At 53.3% G+C, this 25,702-nt stretch overlaps 13 protein-coding genes and 1 non-coding gene across 14 annotated transcripts; 8 read left to right on the forward strand and 6 right to left on the reverse strand.

Annotated features, from left to right (window-relative positions):
• Window positions 1-613: 613 nt before the first annotated feature.
• Window positions 614-1,650, reverse strand: SCP_0801300 (Transcription initiation factor TFIID subunit 11; the record flags this gene model as incomplete). The annotated part of the gene is made up of 4 exons (XM_027760724.1): window positions 614-756; window positions 817-913; window positions 965-1,052; window positions 1,112-1,650. 4 exons carry the CDS (start codon window positions 1,648-1,650, stop codon window positions 614-616), a joined length of 867 nt encoding a protein of 288 aa, XP_027616525.1.
• A 354-nt stretch (window positions 1,651-2,004) lies between these two features.
• On the forward strand, window positions 2,005-3,226 carry SCP_0801310 (hypothetical protein; the record flags this gene model as incomplete). Its single annotated transcript, XM_027760725.1, has 4 exons — window positions 2,005-2,257; window positions 2,311-2,454; window positions 2,517-3,051; window positions 3,109-3,226. 4 exons carry the CDS (start codon window positions 2,005-2,007, stop codon window positions 3,224-3,226), a joined length of 1,050 nt encoding a protein of 349 aa, XP_027616526.1.
• Window positions 3,227-4,306: 1,080 nt separating this feature from the next.
• On the forward strand, window positions 4,307-4,418 carry SCP_t0801320. Its single transcript has 2 exons — window positions 4,307-4,344; window positions 4,383-4,418. It is a non-coding gene; the product is annotated as a tRNA-Met (tRNA).
• Window positions 4,419-4,732: 314 nt separating this feature from the next.
• On the reverse strand, window positions 4,733-5,619 carry SCP_0801330 (GTP-binding protein; the record flags this gene model as incomplete). Its single annotated transcript, XM_027760726.1, has 4 exons — window positions 4,733-5,014; window positions 5,087-5,275; window positions 5,344-5,391; window positions 5,464-5,619. The coding sequence occupies 4 exons, from the start codon at window positions 5,617-5,619 to the stop codon at window positions 4,733-4,735; spliced, it is 675 nt and encodes a 224-aa protein (XP_027616527.1).
• Window positions 5,620-5,994: 375 nt separating this feature from the next.
• SCP_0801340 (Extracellular metalloproteinase MEP) lies at window positions 5,995-8,706 on the reverse strand (the record flags this gene model as incomplete). Its single annotated transcript, XM_027760727.1, has 9 exons — window positions 5,995-6,507; window positions 6,560-6,666; window positions 6,715-6,924; window positions 6,979-7,297; window positions 7,347-7,688; window positions 7,738-8,265; window positions 8,317-8,566; window positions 8,626-8,635; window positions 8,700-8,706. The coding sequence occupies 9 exons, from the start codon at window positions 8,704-8,706 to the stop codon at window positions 5,995-5,997; spliced, it is 2,286 nt and encodes a 761-aa protein (XP_027616528.1).
• A 1,600-nt stretch (window positions 8,707-10,306) lies between these two features.
• Window positions 10,307-11,239, reverse strand: SCP_0801350 (predicted protein; the record flags this gene model as incomplete). Its single annotated transcript, XM_027760728.1, has 5 exons — window positions 10,307-10,320; window positions 10,381-10,396; window positions 10,460-10,477; window positions 10,529-11,034; window positions 11,092-11,239. 5 exons carry the CDS (start codon window positions 11,237-11,239, stop codon window positions 10,307-10,309), a joined length of 702 nt encoding a protein of 233 aa, XP_027616529.1.
• Window positions 11,240-11,800: 561 nt separating this feature from the next.
• Window positions 11,801-13,210, forward strand: SCP_0801360 (Inositol phosphorylceramide synthase catalytic subunit aur1; the record flags this gene model as incomplete). The annotated part of the gene is made up of 1 exon (XM_027760729.1): window positions 11,801-13,210. One exon carries the CDS (start codon window positions 11,801-11,803, stop codon window positions 13,208-13,210), a length of 1,410 nt encoding a protein of 469 aa, XP_027616530.1.
• A 422-nt stretch (window positions 13,211-13,632) lies between these two features.
• SCP_0801370 (Lysophosphatidylcholine acyltransferase) lies at window positions 13,633-14,914 on the forward strand (the record flags this gene model as incomplete). Its single annotated transcript, XM_027760730.1, has 7 exons — window positions 13,633-13,801; window positions 13,852-13,870; window positions 13,924-14,028; window positions 14,104-14,215; window positions 14,265-14,344; window positions 14,402-14,460; window positions 14,523-14,914. 7 exons carry the CDS (start codon window positions 13,633-13,635, stop codon window positions 14,912-14,914), a joined length of 936 nt encoding a protein of 311 aa, XP_027616531.1.
• Window positions 14,915-16,314: 1,400 nt separating this feature from the next.
• Window positions 16,315-16,521, forward strand: SCP_0801380 (hypothetical protein; the record flags this gene model as incomplete). Its single annotated transcript, XM_027760731.1, has 1 exon — window positions 16,315-16,521. The coding sequence occupies one exon, from the start codon at window positions 16,315-16,317 to the stop codon at window positions 16,519-16,521; it is 207 nt and encodes a 68-aa protein (XP_027616532.1).
• Window positions 16,522-17,078: 557 nt separating this feature from the next.
• SCP_0801390 (hypothetical protein) lies at window positions 17,079-18,698 on the forward strand (the record flags this gene model as incomplete). Its single annotated transcript, XM_027760732.1, has 10 exons — window positions 17,079-17,103; window positions 17,151-17,527; window positions 17,584-17,934; window positions 17,991-18,018; window positions 18,071-18,127; window positions 18,187-18,225; window positions 18,282-18,301; window positions 18,352-18,444; window positions 18,497-18,541; window positions 18,606-18,698. 10 exons carry the CDS (start codon window positions 17,079-17,081, stop codon window positions 18,696-18,698), a joined length of 1,128 nt encoding a protein of 375 aa, XP_027616533.1.
• Window positions 18,699-18,945: 247 nt separating this feature from the next.
• Window positions 18,946-19,484, forward strand: SCP_0801400 (hypothetical protein; the record flags this gene model as incomplete). Its single annotated transcript, XM_027760733.1, has 2 exons — window positions 18,946-19,078; window positions 19,132-19,484. The coding sequence occupies 2 exons, from the start codon at window positions 18,946-18,948 to the stop codon at window positions 19,482-19,484; spliced, it is 486 nt and encodes a 161-aa protein (XP_027616534.1).
• A 155-nt stretch (window positions 19,485-19,639) lies between these two features.
• SCP_0801410 (hypothetical protein) lies at window positions 19,640-20,819 on the reverse strand (the record flags this gene model as incomplete). Its single annotated transcript, XM_027760734.1, has 6 exons — window positions 19,640-19,905; window positions 19,965-20,110; window positions 20,167-20,180; window positions 20,242-20,366; window positions 20,430-20,522; window positions 20,591-20,819. The coding sequence occupies 6 exons, from the start codon at window positions 20,817-20,819 to the stop codon at window positions 19,640-19,642; spliced, it is 873 nt and encodes a 290-aa protein (XP_027616535.1).
• A 295-nt stretch (window positions 20,820-21,114) lies between these two features.
• On the forward strand, window positions 21,115-23,428 carry SCP_0801420 (alpha/beta-hydrolase; the record flags this gene model as incomplete). Its single annotated transcript, XM_027760735.1, has 7 exons — window positions 21,115-21,183; window positions 21,254-21,412; window positions 21,466-21,577; window positions 21,636-22,650; window positions 22,706-22,753; window positions 22,809-23,160; window positions 23,219-23,428. 7 exons carry the CDS (start codon window positions 21,115-21,117, stop codon window positions 23,426-23,428), a joined length of 1,965 nt encoding a protein of 654 aa, XP_027616536.1.
• An 884-nt stretch (window positions 23,429-24,312) lies between these two features.
• SCP_0801430 (hypothetical protein) lies at window positions 24,313-24,540 on the reverse strand (the record flags this gene model as incomplete). The annotated part of the gene is made up of 1 exon (XM_027760736.1): window positions 24,313-24,540. One exon carries the CDS (start codon window positions 24,538-24,540, stop codon window positions 24,313-24,315), a length of 228 nt encoding a protein of 75 aa, XP_027616537.1.
• Window positions 24,541-25,702: the final 1,162 nt, after the last annotated feature.

The following is a 25,702-nucleotide window of genomic DNA, read 5'->3' on the forward strand; positions in this document are numbered from 1 at the left end:
GAGGCATCAGCGGCTCTGTATTTTCTGCTGGACATATGGACCCACATGGACCCACATGGCGTGCACTCACATACGCGCAGTAACGTGAACAAAATTGCGAGCACGTTATGCCAAATGCCTGAGGGATTTTCTATGCCAGGTATTTTTCGCAGTTCGCAGCTAGACTTGTGAATAATTGAACATCAGCGCGCCAAGCGCATGAAATACGGGGAAACCTCGTCAGCGCCGCTCTTACCCAGTCCGTCTTCTCGCACCACCATATCACGAATCATGATGAATTCCGAGCCGACCCACGAGCGCACCAGGCGCCGTCGCATCACCGCGTCCCATGATGAGCAACACCCACGACACCTAAGGTATCGTGAATGTTCCTCACCAGCGGCGCGGCAGGCAACCGCGCTAAGCTAACTACGATTCCGAATACATACGCGTACCGTAGTCTAATGCTGTCATCCCCATGTACCCCCGGCAATCCAACTGTGTCCACGGCCACGCGTCCATTCTCAAGCTGTGACGGACGTGCGATCGCTCTTGCGGCGAGTAACAGGGCAACGACGCCTGCCGGTCCGCGCCTAAGAAGGCTAATCCATCAGAGGGAGTGCATCCGGTCGCATCATCGCACGAAGAGTCGCTTGGAGCGTAGCGGACGCGCTGCACCCACGCGCCCGGTCTCCTGCTGGTACATTCTGTATGCTTCTCGCAGGTGGTCAGGCGACAGTGGCCCCGTGTCCCCGCGACGTTCTTGCACCCTCCGCGCTGCAGGAATGACCGTCAGCGCGCGTCCTCATGATCGTAACGAAAAGGGCAGTGACGCACCTTTCTCGATGACCTCACCGACGAATACTTTGGAGAAACCGGCGACAATCTGGGCCACGGGCTGTGAGACCTGCTGACCGAGCGTTTGCTGAATGACCTAGAAGAACATGACCCGAGATGAGACACCATGGGCGTTGTGACGACATACCTTGCGAACCGCCTGCTTCGGGAGCGCGTGTCGGCGATATGCCTCGAACCGGTCGTACTGCGAAGGGCTGAGATTGTCCATGAGGACTCTGCACGGGAGCATATGACGTCAGTCTGAGGAGCGCGACGAAGGTATGGGTAACCGCACTTGAGATTATCCTTCGACTGACTCTGGAAGGACAATTGCGCAGAATAATCGTCATCCGCCATCGCAGGCAACAGCTCGTCCTCCCCTTCTCCCTCGTCCTCTCCGGGCACAGCAACACCCGGCGCGCCCACAGCTATTGCGACGTCTGCAGGTGGCGGAGCTGCCACAGGTGCTACCCCGGGCAGACTGAGTACGGTACCCGTCTCCGTTGCGAGCGGAGAGGTTCCCTGCTGCATCTGTCCCGCGGTAGGAGTTGTACTGTCACTAGTGGCGTATGGCGCTGTGGCCACATGCGCATTCGCGCTGCCTGGTGCAGGAAGCCACTGCAGCTCTGTCGGCTGGCTGGCCCCTGGACGTGGCGATTGTGAAGGTGGACGTGAGACGGTTGTGGACGGAGCTGCTGTAGCAGCTTTCGGTTTGCGTCCGCGCTTCGCACCTGTCCCTCGCCCGGCACCGCCTCCTCGCGGGGGTGCTGCTGGATTGGATGCGATGAACGGTCGTTCTGGCGCGGGATACGTTACAAATGGTGAACCACTCATATTGAACGAATTTCTTTGTGTCGCGGTGATATCCCGACGACTAGTGTCTCTACGACTGAAAATAATCAGTATCTTCCGCTGAATAGATGTTCCAAGACCTGCAATTGCAGAGAAGGTTGCGTAGACGTAGAATAAGATAAAGAACGAGAGCCAAATGTAAGCTGCCATGCAAGAAAGTGTCACGTGATTACCGGTTGTCGACAACAACTTGGAGACAAGTGACAAGGTTGACCTCAACTTGAAGTATAACAAACCACTCAGACGGCGGCAGCGACGACAACAGATTCTGCGGCACCAGGATATAATTGTGGCACGCTGAGCACTCAGGAGTATCCGCATTTTGAAGCAGCCGCTATGGCACACAGCGCGTACAGCCCATCTCCGTCTCCCAGTCTCGAGTCTTCTCAATCATCGGATTCGTCTGGCATCGAGGACTTGGGCCCTTATGTAGAACCGTCAGATGTCGCTATGTCTATCTCTCGCCCAGGATCACCCGAAGGCCAGGCGCCGGATATCCAGCCTGGGGCCGACACCATGGCTTGCAGATGGGAGGACTGTGGTAGGGTGTACAGCCACCTCCCCACTCTGATCACTCACATCCATAATGGTGCGTAATTCGGAGTGAGGCTTAGGAAGTTCTTTATCTACACCCTCGTATAGATCATATTGGTGTACACAAATCGAACTACACATGCGAGTGGACTACATGTTCGCGTCGCGGTATCGCGCAGACCTCTCGATTCGCTTTGATATCGCATATTCGTTCCCATACTGGGGAGAAGCCTTTTACCTGTCCAAGACCTGGTGCGTGTGTTACCGTTACTTGGGGACCAGCAGGAATAAACTCACGCGCCGATTTCTCTCAGAATGCGATAAATCGTTTACGCGTTCCGACGCGCTCGCAAAGCACATGCGTATCCAGCACAACATTTCGCCACCGCTCCCCGGTCGCGGAGGTAATCGCAAGCGAAAACGTGAAGAGAACGAGGCAGCGCACGTCGGCGGCTCGGAGCCTTCGTACGGCTACAATATGTTCAAGGTAGAGCCCAACAACCATACAGATGGGCACCCAGATTTCGACGACGGCCGCATATCTCCGCTTGACGCACCCGTTGAGCACGCATCTACACCCTTACCTCGTTCAATCTCCCCGGACTACGGAGACGATGACGACGACGAAATTCCGCCACAACTGTTGGCTGTCATGGACCCTGCCACACATCTCATCATGGGCCGCACGCCCGCGATGGTGCGATATATCCTTATGAAGGCGAAGCACCGATGGGTGCTCGAGCAGCACGAGGCGCTCGTGGAAGAACTACGTACTGTAAGGTACGAGGAGAAATGCTGGAAGGAGCGCAAGGAAGCGCTTTTGGACGAGCTCCTGCGGATACATTTTGGGTATGAGGATGTTTTGCTACGTAGCTTGTGTGTGTGCTAGAAATTCTATTTTTACAGGCCTCAAGCAGAAGAGCTCACTAATCCGATGGTGATTGCCACTCAGAATCAGTACGACCATGTACCTGTGCCAGACCCGGAGGGCGACGATGGCCAGCAAACGACGAGTATGCAGTGATCTGCCTGATATCGTATAGTTTTTGTGTCTGTCCTCCGAGTGTTTTATTGTACTTGTGCGTTGTTCTGTCGTTATTCTTTAGGATTTTACTGAGGGCATAACGTGTTGTTTACTGGGCCGTCACCAGCGGTTTATCCTCGTCGCGGCTTCTATACATGATGCTGTCGCTTTCGGTAAACATCCTGATTTGGGAGATGCGAACATTTCGCACATCGTCCGTGTTGTGCGCCACACTGCTGGATCAGAGTACCTCTCTGCTAATCGCAGAGTTATGGGTCCATGAGGGTCCTCAGAGCCCTCGTATTATTAAAGGATGCCCTTGACGGTACAATCATTCTACACCACGACTTTACCGTCTTATCCAGTCTTCCGCCACCTCGATTGAGCCGATCTTACACCAGAAGGAAGTAGCCGTGGAACGTCCGCACACCTCGCAAACATGCCGCTTTTCGTGTAGCTGCACTCCCACCGTGGTGTGTTCCCGTTCTCATCCCTACTAAATTGAGCTCATTGGAACAATTTTTTGCAGGATCAGCGAAGGGCTGCACGCGAAAGAGGATGAGGAACGCCAGCCCTGATACGAGACGCCACAGAGCCAGGTTCTCACCTGGGACAAGCGTTTTGCGAAGTTTGTGAGTAAGGAGCTCGAGGGTGATTCGAGATAAAAACCAGGACAACGCAAGCTACCAAACGGAATTGGCGGTGTTGCGGAAGATGCTGAGCAAGAACTATCTGGAGCAACGACGGGGCGCCGAAGGTCTGACATAAATGACAGCGTAAGTTTCAATGTGAATAGCGTTTTAGGGGGGACTACTACTCCGCATCCTCACAGTGAAAGACCAGATATCAGACCATCTTACCACCTGTGACCTTTAACAGGCTGGTCCACAATTTGTGCTACTCACCGGCGTATCATGACGTCGAAATCATGCCGTACGGGTCTTTTGCGGGTGCACTTACAGATGGGTATTACCTCTGCATGAGTTGCAGAGGAAGGACAAGCACCTCTTACTTCAGGAGCATAAGCTGGTGTCAACTTAAATAAATGCAATAAAGGGTCTACGCCCTTCAGGCCCCACTGTTTGGGTAGCTCAGTTGGTTAGAGCGCAGGTCTCATATGTGATCCCGTAACAGGGAATAAGCCTGTACGTTCCGCAGCCTGAGGTCGTGAGTTCGAAACTCACCCCGAGCACGTTTTAGCGTTTTTGACTTGCTCTTTTTCTGTACCAATAATGGGAAGCTAGCAGAACAGGCATGTTTACAATTAGAGAAGAAATGCAAAGTGGCTATATTCGCGCGACGCGCAGGGTTGCGTGGCACTGACTGTCGGATGTCGGACAAGCGATCTTGCGATATATATCGAGCATGACATTATGAAAGTGTATAATACAACCGCGTGCAACGACGATAGATGCAGAGTACACGGGTATCCAGGACGTCGAGCAAGACAGAGTAAAGTCAATGCCCCGTGCAGGCCCTCCGAAACCAACACAGTAGTGCACTAAATCAGCATGCGCACCCCCCTTCGGATTCGGCACTCTGAGCCTGGTTGAGGTCAATGCCCCCACCGGGCATGCTGTTCTCTGCCACGCCCCCACCGCCGAGCCCAGGGCGGCCCTTCTGGGTGACAGACGCCCACAACTCTGGTGTGTCGAGGATCTTCTCGACGACTTCTATAAAGGCCTCGCGCACGCCGACAGCTGTCTTGGCGGACGCCTCGATGAAGAGCGAGTTCATGCGCTGCGCGTAGTGCTGGCCTTCGGTGTATGTCACTTGTCGGGAGAATTCCTGCGGAAATGGTTTGACGAAGGGACGGTATGCGTCAGAGGAGTTAGTGCGTGGGACTGGAGGCTTGCGTACCTTGTCGACCTTGTTCCCGACTATGATCTTCACGACAGCGGGCGATACGTAGGTCTCCAGCTCGGAGTACCATCGTGGTAGCGCGTCGAAGGACTCCCTGTTCGCGACGTCGTAGACTAGAATGATGCCCTGCGCTCCACGGTAGTACGACGACGTGATCGTGCGGAACCGTTCCTGCCCTGCGGTATCCTGCCGGAGTAGCGACACAAGCAGTGTCAACACCCCACCTAGACAAAATGGGATAGCTTAGACCTTACCCATATGCTCAGCTTCACCTTCTTCCCCTTGATCTCCATCTTATGTACCTGGACGAGCAGTTCAGATAAGCGTCTTATACACGGAGGCTCAACCGCGTCCTGAAGCCACATCACACTCACCCGAAAGTCCACACCAATAGTGGCGCTGGCCTCGTCCTCTGGGAGCCATTGTTCGTCCGAGAATCGCAGCAGCAGACTGCTCTTCCCCACAGACGAGTTCCCGATCAGCAAGAGCTTCACATTCACTGGCGGCGCGGCGGGTTTGTCATGGGACATAGTGGGCGGTAGTGAAGAAGAATAAAATTACAGTACTAGCGCCTGCTGGAGTGGGTGGGCGGGCGGTGTGAAGAGAACGATATCTGAGAGTTGTGCGGCATGCGAGTCGTCCATAAATGCGTGCTATACTGACATCACTTGTGTACGTAACTTGCAACTACTAGACAATATTCTGTCTGGGTCATCGACGAAGGCTCGGCACACAAATTCCACGTATTAGTCTATAATGTGAACAGATACTGTAGTAGTACATGAACTAGATACGTGTCTACAGAGATACAACCACCGTCCGGGGATAGAGGCATGTGGAGTCATTAGGATGGGGAAGCAAGATATGGCGTCGCGCTAGATCAGATATAACGACGGTGGAAACTCTCACTCTGGCTTCTTGTCGACACACTTCGCCGGCAGCGCGTAATCGTTGGTGCGCACACCTCCGCCCCACGGCGTGCGCCCGTCGACGCGGGCGTTCGGGCCCAGGCCTCGCGAGGCGAAACCGGCGTAGAGGTCACAATAGTTCTCGCCGCCGGTAAGTACCTCGTCCGCATCGAGAATCGCGTCGCGCGCGTCGAGGAACGACGGGCGGCACGGCTGCATCTTCATCCCGTTCAGGATGAGCTGCACGATGAGCGAGTTCCCGTGCTTCGGCACCAACGGTTTGCGGTCGCCCGTGGCGGTGAACTCCGCGGGGCGGTAGAAATCGCCCTCAGGTACCGTGCCGTTCTCCTGCGGCATAGGAGGGAAGAGCGTGTCGATGAAGCCGTACTTCGAGATCAGTCGCTGCGACACCACCCAGAGGATCTCCGCATGGACCTCGCCGATTGCATGCACACCCCAGTAACCAGGCTTGTCTAGTGTCTGGTATGTTGATGGGTTGATGGTATCGTTCTAAGAAGATGTCAGTACGAGTGGCACGCGCAATCGTGCGCAACAGACGTACCAGAGAGTAGGGGAAGTTCCTGATGCCTTTCTCCCGGTTTGCAGCCCAAGAGCCCATCGCGTAGTCCGAGTAGTTTCTAGTGCTCCGGATCGTTGTAGCCAAGAAGTCTGCGCAAGTCAGTATCGAACTGTGACGCGACGAATGGTGATACTCGCCTCCCCAGCCCTCACCCATTCCACCGGACTCACCCCAGCCGAGACAGCCAGAGTTCGCGGGCCCACCCGTCAGACGCGTGCTCAATCCATGGCTCAGCTCGTGGATCACGATGCCCGCCTCGAGGTCGCCATCACGGTAAGGATTCGCAGTATTCCACAAGTACATCCTGCAGCGCCCGTTCTGACCGTCAGGTGGTGTCATGAAGTTGGCTGAAGGTGCGAACGGTCAGTACAAGGTAAGCAACAGACCACGACGGTACTGACCATTGTTATACCCGCTGCCGTCCTGCGCGTTGGCGATGACAGCATCGCTCTCCTCACCGCCACGGCCAAAATTGTGCTGCTGGAAGTTACCCGACACCTCGTCGAAGCCATAACGGTAGTAGAGATCGTGAACTAAGTTGGAAGTGTAGAAAAGCTGCGTGACCGAGGCGTTGATGTACTTCCTCGCCTCGTCGAGCGAGTCCGTGGAGTCCGTCTTCTTAGGAGCGTACGTGTGATTGAAGACCAAGTCCACGCCAGCATCCGGGCGATAGTTGGTCAGCCAGCTGTTGCGCCCTTCCCAGTTCTCATGGGCGAAGACCTACAAATGATGTCAGCCGCGCTGGAATTCATACGATCAGTTTACCCACGTTGTTGCCCCACGTTGTCGTGGTGTTCCGGAACTTCCGGCGATCCTCTGGTTTGAAGCCAACTGAAACAGGGTCCACGTAATAAGGCAATGAATGCCATCCAACGGGACTGGCAAGTGAGTCGAAGTTCTCCTTCTGAATGGAACGGTTGCCAACCGAGGGGTCGTTGATGCCCCACGCAAAGACGTTATAGACACCAGTCGTGCGCTCAGCGGGTTCCTTTGGGAGCGGCGCGACTGGCAAGGGCGAGTCTGATGCCCAGTCGACAACAGATATGATACGGTGTGGAGCTGTAGCAGAGACAGCAGCCTCGTACCAGTTGTCCTCCATCTCAACCTCGAACTGCAATTTGTCAACTCAGATGTACCAGAGTAGCCATCAGATCGCTAACCTTCCAAACGAGCTCCAGAGAAGTGGAGTCACCGTCGGGAACCTGGACAAACACAGCCTTCGCCTTGACGGGGTTGACCGTATCAGGGACGTTGCTGATGAGAGCACTGAGGGTACCGTGACCACCGACGAAGTGTGACTCCCAGGTGGAGCTCATCTTCTCCAGATATGAGCTAGGGTTGGCAATCATATCCGCCGAAAGCTGCTGGCTAGGTGTAGCCGCGATCATGAACTGCAACAGTGCGCGAGAAGGGTTGCCGAAGTCTTGACCGGAGAAGGCGGTATGCTCAGACATGAAGTATGGCGTATCCACGTGCGCGCAATTCCATTCGTATAATTGAGGTAGTAAACCAAGGGTCTCCTTCTCTCCTTCGCGACCATTGAATGCGACCTGGTCATTCTGAGAGGCAAGCTGTTGATTGAAAGTTGCAATACGAGATTCGATCTCGTAGTCTAGGCTGGCGCAATACTCTGCATGTGGATCATACAAGCGATGCGCCAACAGCTCCATTCCTTGGCCGCGATAAAACTATCACGGGATATAAATCATACGCAGAGTCAACAAGGTGCGAGCGCTTACCGAATCGCCGTAGGACAGAACAATACCGTCCTTGATATTAATGTTCATGTCGCCATCGGCAACCTCGATACCTTGCGTGTACTGACGGACGTAGACATGCGTCACACCGGTCGCCTTGTCGGTGTAGGAATCCTTTCGAATAACGAACGAGCCGGAAGGTGACGAGCTTCGTGTAAGCTCCTGGACGAACCGCTGAGCGACCTCAAAGGGGTCATTGCTCGCAAGTAGCGAGCTGGTCGTTACCGGAGCACTGTTATAGACTGCATGAGGGTGCACAGGTCCGAAACCGAGCGTCTTACGACGACGAACTTGGTTGTCACTGTGTGATGAATGAGCGAAAGCGGATGCGAGACCCGCCGCAGCGAGCGAAGCGACAATCAAACCACGCATGCTGAGATGATAGATACCCAAGAACCCCCCGCTATACAACGAAGGAGGGGTGATGGTGGTTGAGGAGAGAGATGGCGCTGGCGTACGCTACTCTTATCTTGGGCACGCGACCCAGTTTGTCTGAAGATGCCTTTTTGGGAAGCCGCTTCACGTGATAAACAAGCGCCGTCAGGACCCCGTGCCAAAAACATACCTACGCATATTTCCATTAATTTACCTACCACCCTCATTCGTCGCCGAGACTAGATTGACTAGGGGTACGGTAAGTACGGATACTCATAACTTATCACCGGAGATTAGATGTTCCAATTTTGAGAGTTGGACTTAAAAGAGAATCGGCAGTCTCCCGGGTCCTCTCACGCAGCGCGCCAGAACGACACACTCCGCCAAACGTGTTTTCTGCTGATTTCTCCATGGGATCATTTCACCCCGCATCGTGTCCACCTACTTATTTCAAGGAGAGAGGAAAGCTCGCAGAACGTGTAATGTCCACCCTAAATTAATTTCCACGTCGTTGCCAGACCTATCACACGAGGGGCAGATTGTCTTGTCTTGTTTTCGCGTGCCAGTGCGTGTCGCGCCAATCTAGGGTCCTGGGGCGTTGAACTGCCCATCGCGCTGCTTATCGGACCAATTGCGTTCTTTCCAGCTTGCGAGCAATTGATGGAGTCCGAAGAAACGCGCCCACATGCACCGTTTGCGTCGCGCAGACGCCGTCGTGGCGCTCTCCAATCCTCGAATCCTGAGGAGTGCTGGTACTTGGATTACCTTGATCAAGTGCCTAATATTCTCACACCTTGCGGCTACAGAGGCAGATAGGCTGAGATAGCCCAGAGCACAGACCCTGCAGATGAAATCGCAATAACATATTACAGGACGAATGCCAGTCCTGGAAAGTAACTCCTGCTGAGAAGAGTCAGCCTTTGGTGTTGTCTGTAGGCCAGCCGTCGTTCTGGACCTTTATCCTGGTATGCATGCGGGTTCACACATGACTTAGTGCTCAGACAACAGCCGGGTCGCCAGTGGTGGTGGCGAGCCTCGCCATCATGAATATATCGATACTTCATTGCTACGCCGTGCAGGCGTAACTCTCGCCACTATGAACAGGGAAAACCCTGGCGCTAACTGGATCATCTGACTGTAATTTTAAAGCTGCAAATTGGAGAGGAACGCAAATATGCGCATGTGGAACTCACAGCTAACTTAGTTCAGCATGGGTTTTGCAAGGGCACTGGTGTCCACTTAAATCTGCCGTCCTAGTAGAGACTTCGGTAACTCCAAGATAAGCCTCAGTATTCTCATGGATACCGCAAATACGAAAATGTATGTTGCATACGAGTGAAGACTGCATGCTTCGTAAAGTAATTCCTGACTTGGCAGGTCGACTTCATTCGGACAATTCGACATGCTGCTTTGCGACTTGGCCACTGAAAATAAATTTCGAAGTGCTGTGCGCTGAATATTGAATGCTTGACTCTGGTTCCTACGCTCCCTCTCAAAACACATTACTGATGGCAATCTGACAATGCATAATTGGGTCAACACTGACATCTAGCTTTGAGAAATTGCCCGACACTTCGCCCAGAAATATGTCCTTGAGTCACAACAATACGGCTAGACAACTTCGATTCAGTACCTACAGAACTTGTGCGCACTTTTTGTAGCAACGCTCACCGACATTGTAGATCCCCTTATAAAGGATGATCGACAGGACGGGGTCAGTTCGGTGACCAGGCAATGTCGAAAGGCTCACCACTTTGACCGTAACATTCTAACAGCTCTAACGACGAAGTTAAGCAGGCTTCTTCACAAATCTGCCCACCCTACGCCAGAAAAGGTGCTCCTCAGGTTCACCTTCCTTCCCCCATACCTCTCCCGTATGCCATACGCCCATCTTGCGGATCCAAACATGGGTCGGCCTATCAAGACAGCATCCGCCAAACACTCTCTTCCACAAGGGTGTCCAGAGGCGCTGCCACCAGGCAACGTCGTCCCGCGGACTAAGCACGTGTTCGTAGAAAAGCAGCTGCCCCCCAGGCTTTAACACATTTTCGACGAGTGCGTTTATAGTTTGCTCTGGAGAGGGGACGGAGCACAGTGTGAGGATTGACACGAGCGTGTCCACAGAGTTCGGCCCCCCCAGAGCGGATATAATAGCACCAGTATCCTCGGCGCCATAAGAAAGTATGAGAAGTGTTCCGTCGGCTTCTGTGAATCCTGCAGCGGTAGCCGTCGTACGTATCTCGGCATGCATGTGCACATTGGGTTCAAGCGCAACGTATTTCGTGACTTTATTCCGGCTCAAATAGTTCACAGTGTGTCCATGTCCTGAAAGAATGTTCAATGAGGCAAGGCAGCATGGTGAAAAAAAAATAATCTTCTTACCCGCACCGATGTCCAGCACAACACCCTTCGCGTTAGCAGGTATAAGGCCTTGCTTCTCCGGGCGTCCGACTTCGTCGACACCGTTCCCGTAGGCGACCCAGACATGGGACATGAACACCCGCGAAATCTCCTGCGGGTGCAGTAACATCCATGGAGAATTTAGTACTGCTAAAATTGTCGGGAGCAGGGCATTCTGGATGATATATTTCAGGTCCCCCAGAAGCGCAAACGAAGTCGAGAACTGCATCCCAACGGCGACGTTGAGTCGGGAAGGTGGGAGAATGTCACTGCGGTGCCGGCTGCGGCACCGCTGCGGCTTCGGCGCTTGCGTCGCTGCGATTCTGCTGGGTCATCAGCTTCAGGTCATTGCTTCAGACCTCCCTCTCTCCTAAGTTACCTCTCTACTCCCTCTTAAGTCACAGCAATTTTGGTGACACGACGGCCACGACGAGCATTCGCCCTGCTTTCGGTGACCACGTTGACGGTTGTTCACTGGGACCGTTGTTAGTCGCTCTGCCGCAGGTGCTTGTTTTTTTTCTGCGTTCGCGGAATTTTGACAGAACTGCGGAAAAGGAGCATTCGCCAGTTGTTGGACGTTGTGGAGGTTCGTCGTAGCTTCTGGATCTGTTTTGTACAAGTACGTGGTCATACCTCTAACGTCCTGCAGCAACTGTATAATTCGGAAAGTCCAACAGTTTCAGAATTTATCATGAGCATACAAACATCAGTTACACGCTCACTCAACGGCGTGTGGTCCGCATTTCTCGCCGCAGTCGGACGGTTAGACAAGTCTCTTTCACCTAAGGATACCCTCAGACGTCTCCGCAAACACTCATTCACGTTATCGGACACCGTCTATGTGTTCCACATCCTTCTCGCCTCTTTCTGGCTCTACGTAATGCAGTCTCCCGGCTTCCCGCTGAAGCTCATGATACCCATACTCTACGCAGCAGCCCTGATCATACCCCTCACCTCGCAGTTCTTCGTACCCGCCACACCGGTATTCGCGTGGCTCCTCACGTACTACAGCTCTAGATTCATTCCTGCAAATTGGCGTCCGTCAATATCGGTTGTACTTCTTCCCACTCTGGAGTCTGTCCTATACGGAGCCAACATCTCCGACATCCTCACTCGGTTCACCCATCCCGTCCTGGACATTCTGGCATGGCTGCCGTACGGTGTCGCGCACTTCACTCTTCCGTTTGTGGTCGCCGCGTTTCTCTGGATGTTCCGGACCAAGGAGGTGTTGCATTTTTGGGCATGCGCGTTTGGCTACATGAACCTCATCGGAGTGCTCATCCAAATCCTCCTTCCGTGTGCCGCGCCGTGGTACGAGCTCATCTACGGCCTGACGCCTGCGAACTACTCCATGCCCGGCTCCCCCGGCGGCCTTGCGCGCATCGACAAATTGTTCCATTCGAACGGTTACACGGTCGCGTTCTCGAACGCGCCGGTCGTTTTTGGCGCGTTCCCGTCCCTGCATTCGGCGTGCGCGACCATCGAGGCGTTGTTCATCTCGCACTTTTTCCCCCATATGGCGAAATTTATCTGGTCGTATGCCGCAGTCCTGTATTGGGCGACGATGTACCTGACGCATCACTACCTCATCGACGTCGTCGGGGGGTCGTGTCTGGCGATTGCGTGTTTCTACTTCTTCCTGCCGGAAGAACTTAAGGGCGCAGCGGCGACCGCCGCCCCTGGCGGCCTTCAGAACGGGTACGCGAGCAGGCGGTCGAAGTACGAGATCTATGACCTGGAGGAACCGCATGGGCTCGGCCGTAATGGACGGAGCCCCAATGGGCACATCATGCGGGATGCAGCGGACTATGACATAGAGGAACTGTCGGACAGGGACTCGGAGGGCGAGGAGATGGATATCACGTATCGCTCGCCGGTGGTACCCGACGGACCGAATTCTGCGACGCCTCTAATGAAGCCAGGTGCCGCTGCAGGGTTCCAGCTACCGCCAAAGAAGAACCATCGACATACTGCGAGCATCGCGAGCTTGATCCGGGCGGAGGAAAGGGCAGAGGACGGCTGGAGCCCTATCGGCGGGTCGTTCGTGTTCCCCCAGCCGTCGGGACGCCCTGTGGACGATGCGAAAGGCTCGCGAGTTTAAGTTGTCGGGACGCTTTGATTTCGCGGGACTGGAACCTGCGGTGGAGGAGTGTGCATGCTCTTGCTCTGGGTTTGTCGGCCATAATTCACTGTATTTACGTATCCTCTATTCACCCCCCCTATATCGCGCTCCTTGTCCTTGCCGCATCCCACAAACATCCTACATACATTTCACGGAACTATTGCAAAGTGCTGGCTTGTCTGGTTTGCAGTGTCACTAGTTGTATCGCGTACCATACTATCGCTGATCTAACACGACGCACGTTGCACAACTGACGCTCTCTTTGACTTACGACCACCACCTTCGTCTCAATCGTTCACAGCGGCCACTGCTCTACATATCCCTGGATGCGCAAAACCGATTAGATTTGAATAGTCTCTCGAGCTTGAGTGTGGATTTATTGACCTTTCTGGCACGTCCATATGACCGCCACTGGTCTGCTGTCGAAATTGACAGTGGGGGCGGTCGGATTGCTCTGCAAAACATTTCTGAAAATTGGCTACTGCTCTTCTGTCACCGTCAACGGTATCGAGAATCTGCTCGCAGCGTTGCAGAGCGAGGAGAGGAACCAGGGTAGGGGAGTGGTGACAAGTGAGTGCGCCAGGCTGGAACTCAAACCAATTCTGAGCGACGTTGCACAGTCTCCAACCATATCTCCACGTATGCGGCGTTTTACTGCTGAGATTCGACGCTGCTCACTAGTAGATGAACAGGTTAGACGAGCCCGTCGTCTGGGGTATCCTTCCCGCACGATGTTACTTCAATTCGAGGATGACCCGATGGACTCTCGGGGCATCGGATATCATGTTCACGAACCCGTACGTCCGCCTCCTTATCGCTATTGACTAGCTTGTCTGCCCGCGTTCTGCTTCTGACGACCTTCTGCTAGGTAGTGCGTTCTCGTCCTTCTTCCGGAACGGTCAGGTACTTGAAACCTTCCGTGGAAGCGGGATATTCCAGCCTGCCGTCGATACCGCGGCCAAGAAGCTCAATGAGGGCGAGTGGGTGAGTTCTCATCGACAGTCCGTTCCGCCGGGTGCTAGAAAGTGCATAGGTCCACCTCTTCGGCGAAGGTAAAGTCAACCAGCCTGTCATTGATGGCTTGCCGCACCTCCTCAGATTTAAGTGGGGCGTGTAAGCGTTTTTCTTTTCTCTGTGAATAGTACGACTTCCTGACAGTGGGGCGGTCAGTGGTCGAATATTGATGGAGGCGGTCATACCTCCGGTAATCATTCCAATGTGGCTCGAAGGTTTGTCGCGTTACTCCTACCTTTGTTTATTGTGTACTCATTGTGCCGCGGCTGCGTACCAGGTTTCGACAAGCTAATGCCTGAAGGCCGTCCCTCCCCGCTCAAGTTTTTTCCACGACCGGGGGCGGATCTCAGCATCACATTCGGCAAGCCCATTGACGACGACGAGATTCGTACTGCACTGGGATCCCTTGTTCGCCACCATCAGACCCCTGTAGTCCCCAAGAGCTCCCACGGCGGGATGGCTGATCCTGGTCGGCCCCAAGAGGAGCAGAAGAGTGCTGAAGTCGCCTCGCATGCATGGCTGGGAGATGCTGCGTTCCGGACGGATCGCCAGAAAATCACTGAGGCAGCGTTGCAAATCGCGAGCGTTCGCAGTGCCATCACGACTCTCGTGCAACGCAATGTGGAGGCGTTGGGACAAGAGGTAATGGCGCGGCGTAAGTACTACTAAGTCGTCCTAACGTTAGTAGGTGAGGTTGCCGCCATGGAGGATTGGTCTTATCTGATTTATTCTTTGGGCAACTTCTCTAGCGGGTCTTGCATTATCTTTATTACTGCAGACAATCTAGCGGGACTTTTGCACCTGACTCATTCGCTTACCGACCTGTAAATCTGACGAAATTCGTGAGTGTATCTTGTCACGCCCAACGTTGCATCCGCCCACCTTCATTTCTGTCTCTATTTTCGACTTGATCGGCCTTCCTATATTGTGCCAGTGAGTTTTTATCTAGAACTCAAATAATGACGGCACGGCCCTTACTCCTTAGGGAGAATGAGCCTGTTCTGGGGCGGGATAATTTGGAGCCAACAGCTTGTCCTAGGTTCTGAAAGGAAAGAACGCACAGTGTCTTGTGAACAACCGTCGGACAAACCAGGAGTCTGTATCTTCGTAGTAAGGATCTCAACTTGTTCGCGAAGTGGTGAGTGGTTCGTTCTTCACTCGTGGTTCACACTAACGTTGGGATGGTTTCTTCCCATTTTCGCAGGAATGTGACGGTAATTATGGAGTGGGCCTTGACTTAGCCTCGTGGACGTGCCCGCTGCTGACTGTGTCTAGTGACTCGTCCATTATTGGTCGGAAAGAGGGTATACGAGACGAGGATGAAACACTCGACAGTTTATCGTTCTTTCATAGGCGAGCGAGCGAGGTTACCACTACTATATGCAGTATGGCCCGTACACTGCCCTTGACGCGTCACAATGCGGAAGCCGATGGTGGTGGCGTAGGGTCTCCCTACGCCCTGATTTTCAAGGTGGAGGGATGCAGTTGATGCACGTCTCGGACGATATGGAGGACGACAGTCGGGCCATTCTTCTACGTCAGGGTTGTCGACATCCTGTCTGAACCCTCGACACAGCGCTTCGAGCCAGGTGGCGTCGGCTTGGTGTCTTGCACGCGAATCATGCAATGCGCGATCCTATGGTGAAGATGTTCCTATACATGATGTGGACTCTGTCTATTCTGGCGCTTTGGATTACCGAATGGCTGACACCGACCAAGACCGAAATTCCCACTAGATCGCCGCTTCGGGGGAGTGAAGACATACGCGGTGACATGGTCTCTCCCATCACTCATCTCATTCCTGTACAATCCATCGCTTGATGTCGCAGGCTTCCTGTTCTACCACGGCGATCTCCACTCCCAGAATATCATGGTCACCCATACCCCCTCGAAGCTGTGCACCACTGGTATCATGGACTGAGAATTATCCTCTACCATTTATAGCATCCAGGTTCGCGACGTACCCTCTGTTCGATGGCGACCCACCCCCTTGTGTGCGCGCAATGCAGGGGATCAGGCGAGCTTTCACGAATTTATGTGCCAGGAGGAGACCAGACCAGACCTACAGGATGCCCACCCCTTCTCTCCTGCATTCGCCCACTTCTCGGGAGTATACCGGACGGACTATAAGGCAGGACAATCCGTACTCCCAATTTTATGTTCCAATATTGGAATACGTTTATAGCGCGAACGAGGGGTTCAAAGGCAACTGCTTCTTGCAGCTGACGAGCAAAGGCTTGCTGGAGGACGTCCGTCATCAACTCGAAGAGGAGTAGAAGGTGCAGACGGAGTCCTCGGTGACGGACTTGTCTCAGCAGGAGCGGATTCGAAGCATTGGTACTGGACCATGTAGATCAGTTCGCTGAGGATGGACTGGTACGGAATGGCTGTATACTGCAGAATAACCTGTTTGGCTCTGTAAGCTCGCGCTCCTCCACGTCTCTTGTATTGTCTCACAGGCTAAGTCACTGTCCCTAACTTCAGCCTGTATCTTGGGAGCTATATCGAGAGAATTGGGATGGAGTAGATAACGCGCCACTGAACGTCATTCTTCGCGACTGCTCTGGGTTTCAATCATGGACTTCGCGTACCGCTCCGCTGGACTAGACTGTCTTCACTCTGAATCTGACGTTCCGCAGCCACATGCTGGTCAGCTGAGTAAACCTTGCTGAATGAATGGCAGCAATCCAAGGGACGCTCATTGGCCCGCCCCTGTCAGGCTCCTATTGCACATTGCTTTTCCAGACGAATGCTGGATTATGTCCATCGGCCTCATTCCATCGCGTCCGCCTGCAATCTGAATACTGACGCTGTATCTGCTTAGTGTATCGCGATGAAGGAGGCCAGAATACAGCAAAGTAAGTGTCCATTGGCATTCTCTCTATCGTTGCTTTCACTGTATCAGGCTTTGCAATGGAAGGGGACTCAAGCTTCTCTACTGGAAGTGATGAATGGGTCGAGCTTTACCGTGCCATGTCGTCTTCCAGAGGCACGAGGGCAAGGATGGATGATCACTCCCCGCAACAGGGCGGACCTAAGTGGTCACGGATCGGCCTAAAGATCTGCGTGCAGGTGTTGCGCTGGGATAAGACATGCCGTCGATGCGGCGTGAAAGTGTGCTCCAGTGTCGCCGAGCGATTCCGCGGGAGGAGGCCCGCGCGCGATGAGGCCGAGCTGCGAGAGGAGCAAGATGCGCAGATGGCTTGGAAGATTAATGATGAGGAGTATGAGTGCACGGGGGACGGTATCGAGTGCGGATGTTGCTTTTCGCCTGTACCTTTCGTATGTTATAATCCGCAGCCCCTTCCCGTGTTACGTTACTGAGAGATTTTGAGCAGGAAAGGATGGCCCAGTGCACCGAGGGGCACCTCTTCTGCACCAACTGCATGACCTCGTATGCGTCACAGATGTTAGGTTCGCTTGATGCGAATATGGTCTGCATGGACCGATGCGGCTGCGACGCAGCATTCCCGGACTCAGAGTTCCGCAGGTTCCTCACTCCAGAAATGTACGTGCTCTATGCTCGTGTTAAGCAGCAACAGGATATAGAAGCGGCCGGATTGGAGAATCTCGAGGAATGTCCAAATTGTGACTTCAAAGCTGTGATCGAGGATACTCTCCATCGACGCGTGTTCTGGTGCTTAAATGAGGAGTGTGCTTCTGTAACCTGTCTGGATTGTAAGAAGCTTGTGAGTCGTAGCTATAGCCTGTCAAGCATATTGACGGCGTATTGACGTATGGACAGGACCATAGACCGAAGACCTGCATCGAAGGTAGGCATCCCTCCAATTTTGTCATCATCTTAATAGCTTAAACTACGTGTAGCAGCACAAGCTACGCAGACCAAGTTAGATGTGCGACATCATATCGAAGAAGCAATGTGTATGTTTGGCCGTACTTCCGCGCGTCGTGGACTCGTGAATCACACTCATCGACCACAGCTCAGGCGCTCATACGGACTTGTCCCAATTGTGGCAAAAGTAGGCAAATGCTTATTGTCACTTTGCAGCTTCTGAATGCTCACGCGCCTTGGCAGCGTTTGTGAAGCAGTCTGGGGTGAGTTTCCATCGACATTCAATCCAGACAGCCTCCTCACGGATCTATAGTGCAACAACATGAAATGCCCGAAGTGCTATACATATTCCTGTTATGTGTGTCGTCAACAGATCGACGGTTATGATCACTTCGACAAGCCTAGCGTAAGCGGTTCACGAATCCTTGCATCGTTTGATCCTGACCGGCGGATATTAGACATGTCCATTGTGGGAGGGAACAAAGGATAGACATACTGATGAGGTCCGTGACCGTCCTTCCTTGGCTTGTTACGCGTTTCTCACTGTCTTATCTCTGCACGTTGAAGGTGGCACTTGCAGCGAGGAATGCTGTTGAGGAATGCAAACGGAAACACCCAGGCTTGCGGGAAGATGATTTTCGTATTGTTACGCAATCGTAGACGGGACATATATTCTGTTGTTGCCGCCATGAATTCGCTCCGAATACAATCTATTTCTGGGATTTCTGACGATTTATCCGTGCTCCTTCACGATGTATGGACACGGTCTCGAATGATCACGAGAAGTGTGACCTTCGCGTCGCGTCCGGGTGTCACACTATTAGGGTGCAGTGCCGGGGTCCACCGGGCAGTTGCGTTCTCCCACCATCCCACCTCTTAATATTCAATCCCTACAATTCGCACAGAAATGAGCTCTCAGATGCCCTGGGATGTGCTCCGCGCAGAAACTGTGCGCTCGATATGCAGGGATATCGGTCTGCATGCCACTGGCAGACGAGAGGAGATGATAACTTACTTAAAGGAGGTAGAGCGAGATGGCTGTACGTATCATCTTCTCGCAAATATAGGGTCTACGATTGATTTCGATGCACAGTGGACACTGTCAAGAACAAGCTGGCAGAAATGCCCGCAAAACGCAAAAGTGTGGGGCAGGAATCTCGCGCGAAGCGTGCGAGGAAGGCCCAGCCAGCTGGTGCTGCAGTTGAGGAGGTGTCAGCGGGGAAGAGGCAGACCCGTTCTCGCAGGGCCCCTTCGAAAAGAGCAGCGAGTCACAGCAAGGGGATTTTTGAAGGGGTGGTACTCCCCGCTACGTCAAAGGGGCGAGCTCCTAGCAAGTCCACGCCCGACCCCGCAATGCAACCGGACGTGGAAGTGGGCGCTGCAGGAGAGAAAGCAGATGACGTCGACCCAGGCGAGGAACCCGCAGACGCGGAGAGCTCTTCCTGACTCCCATGTTCTGCTGTACCAGTACATTGTCAATTCAGCAAAAACTACTCCCGATTTTTTCTGACATGTTCATACCACGCCACTTGTTTTAATTGTCCTCGTCCTCGAGCCTTGTACATTGGTTTACGATACAAATACGCCTGTTGTCACTCCGGTTAATTTGTCAATGAATAGCCAACGTCGCCATTCACGCTCCCCTGCAACTTGACAAGCCGGTCGAGCATTGCCTTGCCCCTATCATTCAGCCCGTCGCGGAACTTGGCCTCCTTCATCCACTTCAGCCCGTGCTGCAGCACGTTTCGTGAGCGGGTAGCCCCACCACGTGTGTCGCCCATGCATGCGTGCAATGTCGCGCGGCGCTCCTGTGGGTCATACGATGCACAGTGTAAGATATTGCTATTGTAGAAAACTGTTTCGCCCGCTAGCAAAATGTCAGAGATTAACAAATGGAGAACAAGTGAAGTAGAGGGTGAAGCTTACGTTGTAAAATTACTCGGATCGCACCAGGCATATCCAGAGGATTAGCAGGAGCATCCAGCGTCGAGGAGAGTGCTCGCTGCTCTGGAGAGCGCGGTACTTTGTGCGAGCCAGGGACAACGTAGAGACATGAATCTTCGTATAGCGCGCTGTACGAGACCCACATGAGCGACCTAACGAGCATCGTACCGTAGATGAGCCATACGTATTCCACTGGACCTATTGTCGAAGTCCCAAGATAGATCAGGATCAGGCATCGGATAAACGCGAGACAACCTACACCATGGTGCCAGATACTCAAGGCTTTAATCTCCTCGTCATCCGAAGCGTTCTCGCGCACGTCATCACGATGCCAGCGCAGCGCGAACGCATACGACAGTGGGTTGATGAGTAGGTTGAATAGCTCTGGAAATGCTGGTCAGTCCATGGTGCTCCCCCACTTCATACGGCAAATCGGTAGTCGCTCACCCATCTGAAGCTCTTCCTCCTTGCACCCAAGGAGGTTCTGCGCGAAGCTAACCAAAGGATCGGAAGTGTACCATTGTGCGAACACAGGCTCTCCTGAGATATCCGGGCGACAATTAAGATCAGTATTCGAACACCTAACACGGCTCAACCGTTTCACCTACCTAGATCTGGATGCATCAGATGCTGTACACCCCATGAATCCGGATTGTCGTTATCGAACGGTGGGAACTGCCTGCCCACTGTGCGACGGTGGGTCCATTCCCCCGAGCGCGTCCGCGCGATGACCCGCTCGCAGGCATCCTCGAGAGCCTTGTGAGAGTCAGTGGGAATGAGGTTAGGGACGACGACAAATCCTTGATCGTCGAATATTTGTTTCCGTGTTGCATCCATGTTCCTCTGTAGGCTTGATCTTCAACAAGGATGAATTACAAGCGCAGTAAATTGGGTTCATGCGACTCACTAGCACAATGTCCTCATGATCGGCCTTGACAGGCCCATGCTATCTCAAATCTGGTGCCAGCTGCCCAAGCTTTCCGGGGGGAGACATGTGCTACACATGATATCTAAAGGAAGCCATCAATTCCAATTCTATCGAAACATCGATGCAGGATTATATCACTGTCTGCGTCGGGGAATGCAGCGAGACTATTTCTCAGAATCCACGTCTGGCGCTCATTCTGCAACCATGACCAAGAAAATAGCACCTTACGGGACTTGGACGTCACCCATCACAGCGGACGCGATCTTGAAGACAGTGAGTGGATCATCGTCCGAGCAATGACAGACAGTAATGACAGGCAACCGACGTCTCAACTGGATCGTAGCCACCTAAAGTTGAAGAAGTTATCGTCGATCCGGTAACCTCTACGATCTATCATATCGAAGCCAGGCCGTCCGAAAAGGGTCGGAATGTCCTAGTTGAGACGGAGAAGAGTCGCGATGTCGTCGGAAGGGAATGGGATGTAAGGACGAGAGTACACGAGGTGAGAGATTCAACGGCCTTTCTGGTGCGACTGTTTTAAAAGTTTCTGGACAGTATGGAGGTGCTCCTGCTATCGCGCACAATGGAATTATCTACTTCTCGAGTGTTAACGACAACAGGGTATATCAGGTACAAGACGGCAAAGAGCCCGAAGCTGTTACACCAGGTGAGATCGGTGGTCATTTCAAGTCGTCCTCGTTCTAATTTTCAATCGGTCTCCGCAGATAACTCGAACCATCGTTTTGCCAGGCTTGCCGTGCATCCCATACACACACACCTCCTGGTGTCTATCCTAGAAGATCACACGAAGCCCGCCCCGCTAGATGTAGTCACAACTCTCTGTGTCATCAACACCAAGACAAAGACTATCTCCCCACTGGTGTCCGGCGCAGATTTCTACTCGTCTCCGTGTTTCACCCCGGATGGCACTCACATTGCCTGGCACCAATGGTTCCATCCGGACATGCCATGGGAAGGCGCCGAGATCTACACCGCCAAGGTGGCTGCGGACGAGAATGGCATGAGCTTGAGCGAGGTCAAATATGTAGCAGGTAAGAAGAAAGAAACGAGTGTGGCATACCCTTTCTGGGTGTCAAACGATCTCTTGCTTTTCATCAACGACGTCTCTGGTTACCAGAACCCGTGGAAATATTCTGTGTCATCTGGCAAGGCCTCTCCTGCGCTTTACACGCCAGTGCAAGAGGATTTCAGCCAACAATCGTGGCAGCTGAGGCACGAGGCTGGTGCCGCCTTGGACAAAGAAGGGTCCAGAGTCTTGTTCCTGGCGACGAGGGACGGCCGCACCGTAGTCTACGTCCTCACCCTGCAGAGCGGCGCGCTGGAAGAGATCGCGTGCCCGTACATTTCCGGGTTAGTGGTCAGGCATGTTGCCCGAGACACGGTCGTTTTCATCGGCGAGAAGACTACAGAGCCCCAGAGCATCGTGCTGTGCTCGCTCAAGGACTACTCCATGCCGCACTTCACCATCCTCCGACCCCCATCGGTCGGTCCGAGCTTCCCGGCGTCCTATATCTCCGTCGCCCAGCCTATGACGTTGCGCGTTTCACCCGACGACAGACCTATACATGTGTTGTACTACCCGCCTACGCATCCCGAGTACATCGCTCCCGAAGGGGAGAAGCCGCCGTGTGTGGTCAATGCCCATGGCGGTCCTACCGGTATGGCCACGCAAAGTCTAGACTGGCTAGTACAGTTCTTCACGAGCCGTGGTTGGGCTTGGTCTGTGCACACACCTGTCTCTATCGACCATGCTTACTGATCCTGAGCATGGCAGGCTGGACGTCAACTATGGCGGAAGCTCCGGGTATGGCCGCGAATACGTGTGAGAATCTCGCTATTCCCAGCTTTAAAAAAGCAATTCATGGCCCGACTTGCAGTGAGCGCCTCAAAGGTAACTGGGGCGTGGTCGACGTGGAAGACTGCGTCGCGGCGACACAGCAACTCGCCAAGCCTCCTCTCTCACTGATTGATTCGCAACGCACTGCCATCAGAGGCGGTTCTGCGGGAGGTTTGACGGTGCTCAATTCATTATGCTACCATCCCACTGCGTTTGCTGCGGGCACATCGCTCTATGGCGTAGCAGACCTGAAGAGTCTCGCTGAAGATACGCATAAATACGAGTCGCACTATCTGTTCAGACTGATTGGCGGTACTGTGGAGCAGGTACCGCAGGTCTACCAGGAGCGGTCCCCGGTGAACAACGCTGAGAAGATCAAGACACCTTTACTTGTGTGTATCGCTCCGCTACGCATCTCTCAGTTGTGGCTCAGAATACGATTTTCTCCAGGTACTTCAGGGCTCGAACGATGCCGTGGTTCCCCCTAATCAGGCGGAGAACATCGTGAACACTATCAAGCGTGGCGGAGGCCGCGTCGAGTACGTCGTTTATGAAGGCGAGGGTCATGGATGGAGAAGAGCCGATACCATTAAGGCTGCTCTGGAGAAGGAACTCTCTTTCTACGAGGGCATGTTCGGGCTGACTGGGAAGAAGTCTTGACTTTAAACTAGTCGTGGGAGATCCGGAACAGTCGATGATTCGGCCAGCGATTATGCCTTCTCCGCAGAAGAAAATGAAAATATAATACTAGCATTGTCCAGAGAACAGTGATCCCTGTCTCTCCATTTTCCTAGTCTAGGTTCTGACGCGCCTCCTTGTCGAGAGGTCGGACAATTTAGACGGAGTTGTAATTTTACTAGTGGTTAATAACGCTGAGTCGCAAAGTTTTGTGATCTCACGTGATGTACCGATTCCCACAAATCTGCTGAAGACTTTCTGCGGTTATTCTTCACTGCAATTTCCCCATTTGGCATGTACGGTGGTGTGTGGTAGTGCACAGGTGATAGCAAGATCGTACCTGCTAGAGTTGATGATGCAGAAGGTGTAGAGATTTCCGTGTAGGAGACTAATCACAACAAATCTCAGGCTGCTCGGACTACCATAAAGCATACGACATAGCTGCGAACACAGAAAAAGTGTTGACTTGTCTCTATGCACCTCGGGGTGACATACCGTGGCAAAGCAGGTGAACGGGGACATTGAAAGTACAGAAACACGACGCGCTCGACGCGATTTACAGACGCGTTGTGGGAGCACATGACGTGCCGGATCGGCAATCACAACCCGCAATGGACCTCTTAGTAAGACCCCCCTAGTCTCGGAACCAGACGTTCGGTGGTAGCAGGGCATCACGTGAAACTGACAGCGGAGAGCGAAAAAGAGATGCACAGCTACCACCTAGAACGTCTGGTGAAATTCGTATAGGCGGGGGGGGGATTGTCACACTTCGTGACCAGCGCGTCAGGGCGACGTGTCCTACGGGCGATGTGTAGTAGTACGCGTCTTCTGTGTAGTGTCTGTAGCAATCACGATACATCTTCCCCTCATACATATTCTGCTTCTATGTCCTTGAAGTTGCGTGTGCGAATCTTGTGCGGTGGATCACTCGGCTCTCGTTGGCGCCCAGGTGTATTGTCAGTGTCTTCGTCTTCGTCATCAGATGAGTCCGCACTATGCTCATCCCAGTCCGGGTCGTCAAGTTCTTCATCATCCTGCACGGGATCTCCAGCATTAAGCTCTGATAATAGGGTATAGAGGTTTTCAGAACTCATAGGACTCTGGTGTAGCAAGTCCGGGTATCATGCAGAAGGTCCGGGTATATTGTGTACTACGACATGGTACCTGCTACCTACATCTCTAGACGCGACGCGCGACACGCCTGACGTGCAGAAAGACGCGTCAAGATCACGTGAATGTGACAATCCCCCCCCCCCCCCCCCTATACGAATTTCACCAGACGTTCTGTCTGCGGGCTGTGCAGGTGTTTTTCGCTCTCCGATTGGGGGCCCGCACTGACAGAACGGCTGGTTCCGAGACTAAGACCCCCCCTATAGATACTATGCCAGACCGCTCAGTCGGCTTACCTCCCTACTCGGCGCACCATATATAGGCAAGAAATATGCGTTACGCGAGACCAGGCGCCCACATCCAAGCCCAACGGTGCTCTCTGATTGGTGGAAACCCTGAAAGTGCCGATTAGGGGGGTGCGCCGACTGAGCGGTCTGGCATAGTAGCAGACGTCAGACACGGATATCCGAGGCACGAAGGTTGAAGCAGAGTGGCTACAACTGCCTTTGGGAGACTACATTTTCCAAGCTCTGCCGAATTTCAGTCGTGCAGCGGAACGTGGACGTAAATGCGCTGAGCGACAATTCAAGCGCCGAAACAGGCTTCCGCTACTAACTGCTACTAATTAGTCTCGTAACCAGACGTTCACGTGAGCAACCTGGCGGTTACCAAATTGGGCGTTTAAGATGTTGGGTCGCTCCCGAGAACGTCTGGTGAAAATTGTATAGAGGGGGGGGGGTATGTCACACGGGCGTGACCTCAGCCAAAAAAACATCCGAACCCGAGCGTGGCACACTCGCGGGTCACAATGCCTCGAATATGGTCCAAGGTACACATATGGCAGCATACATGAACAAAATTTTCCAGCGGAGGTCAGGAGATGCACAGGTACATGCGGGATGACAAGCGTGACACGAGTTGTGCAGGAGCTACAGTGGGGAGAGCGTTACATACCCCCCCCCCCCTCTATACAATTTTCACCAGACGTTCTGACAACCCTTCCACCTCAATTCCCAAAAAGGGTCGAAGGTCAGAACGGCTGGTTCCGAGACTAGCTACTAATGGGTTCGGCAACTTCGGAGTTTCAGTGAAGACTTTTGTCCTAAAAAGTCTTCCCCACCCGGAAACTTTGTTTTGCAGATATCG

The sequence above is a fragment of the Sparassis crispa genome, assembly GCF_003851025.1.
Source record: "Sparassis crispa DNA, contig_000007F, whole genome shotgun sequence".
In the NCBI taxonomy this organism is placed as follows: domain Eukaryota; kingdom Fungi; phylum Basidiomycota; class Agaricomycetes; order Polyporales; family Sparassidaceae; genus Sparassis; species Sparassis crispa.